The sequence below is a fragment of the Limulus polyphemus genome, unplaced genomic scaffold (assembly GCF_000517525.1).
Source record: "Limulus polyphemus unplaced genomic scaffold, Limulus_polyphemus-2.1.2 Scaffold4347, whole genome shotgun sequence".
Taxonomy (NCBI): domain Eukaryota; kingdom Metazoa; phylum Arthropoda; class Merostomata; order Xiphosura; family Limulidae; genus Limulus; species Limulus polyphemus.
The window spans coordinates 50543-54071 of record NW_013669957.1 but is presented as its reverse complement, the minus strand read 5'-3'; the positions used below and the strand labels follow the sequence as shown (position 1 = coordinate 54071).

At 33.9% G+C, this 3529-nt stretch overlaps 1 protein-coding gene across 1 annotated transcript in view; it reads right to left on the bottom strand.

Annotated features, from left to right (window-relative positions):
* The window catches only part of LOC106471000 (mitochondrial proton/calcium exchanger protein-like), a 20570-nt gene that overhangs the window by 14150 nt on the left and 2891 nt on the right, over positions 1-3529 (bottom strand). The window contains exons 2-3 of the mRNA XM_022399634.1: positions 1890-2463; positions 480-623 (exon numbers count right to left, since the gene is read on the bottom strand). Coding sequence (XP_022255342.1) covers positions 480-623; positions 1890-2450 — 705 coding nt within the window. The 5' untranslated portion in view covers positions 2451-2463. The remainder of the gene's footprint in view (positions 1-479; positions 624-1889; positions 2464-3529) is intronic.

Below are 3529 nucleotides of genomic sequence, written 5' to 3'. Positions count from 1 at the left end.
GATGATGCATCAACACTATCAATTCTCTTAATAATCTTAAACACCTCAATCAGATCCCCTCCATCTCCTCCTTTTTTTTCAAGAGGAAAGATCTTAATCTATCCTCAAATGACAACCTTTCCATCTCAAATATCATCCTTGTGGTCCTCCTCTGAACCATTTCCAATAATTCAACGTCCTTTCTAAGGTAAGGAGCCCAAAACTGAACACTACCCCAAATGTGGCCTAACCAATGACCTGTAACCTCTTTAGACTTGTATTAAATAATTATATAATGAATTGATTTTTTTAATGTCTTTCTTAGCTCTAGATTACAGTGTGCAAACCCACATACAGTTGTTTTAATTAATTGTTTTCACCCGATTTTCTAATTACAAAATTAAAGTTTTTCATTTGAGAAAGTTACACTACAATGTTTAAATCGTTAACTACTGCATGTTGCACTTGGTGATAGAATATAGATTACATTAGTTTCTCACCTTCTCTGACGATGTTTGGAAAGTGGATGGTAACATGCCCGGAAACAACTTTATCACCACAGGTAGTAACACCTCCATAAATGGGACGATGATAAATACTGAAAATGGTAAGATTCGGAAGACATCTGACACGGTTCGGACAAGCTAAGTTCAAAAACGGCAATTAGTAAAATGGTCTTTCATACGTGGTTAAAATTAACTTTAATTTTTTTCTCCAGTAAAACTGTGGAATCTTCTGGAACAAAAAACACAAATAAAAAATAATAAAGTTAGTTCGGGGTATACAGTGTCATTATTATTTTTTCACCAGGACAATTCGTTTTCTTTGCAAAACAATTTTTAATTTAATACATATGTTAAAAAAAACTTACAAGTACAAAACTGATGATTTTATAAGCCACTCATTATTACTTTACAATTACATTTTTTCTTATAAATAATTAAACAGTGGAGTTTTTACTTCAATTTAGAGAACCCTCACAAAAGATTGTCCAAAACCGTTTTACACTTAAATAAGGTGTTAATAGAGGTATCCAAAATAAAATGTAGTCAATATAAAACTCTACAATTAAATATAGCACATGTAGTATAACACCTTCATTATGAAATCGATGAATCTTGGAGGCAGTAGATAGATATATGTAGGATGTTGTTTATTTGTTTTTAAAATTCAATGATAATAAGAAAACTTTTTACATAAGTGAAAGGAAGTTTTAATTTAACGTCTAGGTTCTAATCAGTTATTTCTGTAGTACGTAAAGCACAAAATATAACTGGTCTTCAAAAACACTACATGTTTATAGTTTAATACAATGAAGGTATTTCATTAAAGTGATAATTAACTTGATCCGAATATCTGCCCAACAAACAAACATGAAAGCTTCCATGGTTCTCAAGACATCAAACTACAAAACGTAAGTTATAAATACAAGTTTCAGACAGAGGTTGAATTAGGATGGAATGATCTGGAACAGAGTTTTGCCTCTTGAGGTTTCAAACCTTTAGAATTCCTGGTCTTCTCACTAGAATTTCAGAGTGGATCACAAAAGGGAGTTTGAAAATTTAACCACGGATTTCAGATGAATGTATCTTACACACTTTAAGATAAACATTTGAAGAAACAAAAACAAAGATATTCAGAAAATAAGAATGCAGTGCCATCTACTGCACCTAAAAGAAAAAAAAAGTTTTTATAACATGAGAGAACATCTATGTGAAAATTTGATACGACAAAAATTGGGGCAGCAATCTTAATCAGACATGGATAGAATGCATGTATCTCAAAATTTTACAGAATACACGGTAGACGTATACAGTATTACTTGAATAACTTCCCGAAAAGATGTTCATGGATCATTAAAAAAAACAAAAAACATTTTCATGGTGGACTACATAATTTTTTAAACTGACCTGTCTATGTTCTCGCCGGGTAAGATTGTCTGCATGAAGAACTTTCCACACAAGCCGTGACGATATCTTAACGTCAATAAAAAAAAGTCTAAATCCATGGTAATAATGGAGGATCTCATCCCATATTCTTTTCCACAAAGATCGTTTAGGAGGAACAACTAACACTGGTTTAGGAGTAGCTTGCAGATCCGTTACCTTCTGTTTAATATCTTGTTTTCCTTTCTCAGCTTCTTCCTTCAGAGCTTTAACTGTTTTTTCAACCTTGGAATATTCTTTTTTTTCATATAAAATATTTCCTGAATGTAAAGATCGTATTAATTTGGTGCGAGGTTTGAATATGTTATGATCATACTGTTTTAAATATGTAGAAGAATAAAATGCAGCTGGTAATTGATTATTTTTAATTTGTTCGGAAGAAAAACATTTCCTCACAAAATAAGATGAAAATGCTGATCTAGGTAAGTGACTGTGAATGTGTGGGATTAAAACCAAATATCTGTAGGTTAAATAAGGACCATGGTGAGGGTACTGTAACTTGAAGATTAAAACTGATCGGAGCATGACTTCTGAAAACCTGTTGAGAAAAAATATCTTGAGGATTCTATGCCAGTAAAATACTGTACATGAACAACCTAAATGTTATCTAAAGTTTGTTGTTCTCTACACTTATTGATCAGTTTAAAAGTACGGTAAATGTTTCGTTAAGTAAGATGAGGACATTCGTGTCCTTAACACTTGGTCTGTGAGTCAGCGAGACTAATTTGGGGGATTGGGTGGGCTACAAATGGGTGTCATGGTTTGTGCTATTCATATTAGAACCCCCCCCCTAAAAAAATACTCCAGTAAAGAGGCTTGGTCTTTTAACTTAAAAAATCAACACTTTACTGTCAAAAGAACTCACCACTCATTATTGTTGGGAGGATATTATGGGGTTGACTAAGCTATATTCCTCTTATACAAAACAGTAGAAGTGTTCATGTTCAGGTAGGTACCCCACTTAGCCACCTTATGGCAGCTAGTAAGCTTTGTTGATCCTTCCCTGACCAGCTGCCCAAAAAGCTTTACTTGGGCAGTGCTCAATATCAAACAACTCTACAGCTTTACTTGGGTAGTGCTCAATATTAAACAACTCTACAGCTTTACTTGGGTAGTGCTCAATATTAAACAACTTTACAGCTTTACTTGGGTAGTGCTCAATATTAAACAACTTTACAGCTTTACTCGGGCAGTGCTCAGTATTAAACAACTTTACAGCTTTACTTGGGTAGTGCTCAATATTAAACAACTCTACAGCTTTACTTGGGCAGTGCTCAATATTAAACAACTCTACAGCTTTACTTGGGCAGTGCTCAATATTAAACAACTCTACAGCTTTACTTGGGTAGTGCTCAATACTAAACAACTCTGCAGCTTTACTTGGGCAGTGCTCAATATTAAACAACCCTACAGCTTTACTTGGGCAGTGCTCAATATTAAACAATGCTGCAGCTTTACTTGGGTAGTGCTCAATATTAAACGACTCTACAGCTTTACTTGGGCAGTGCTCAATATTAAACAACTCTGCAGCTTTACTTGGGCAGTGCTCAATATTAAACAACTCTGCAGCTTTACTTGGGCAGTGCTCAATATTAATCAACTCT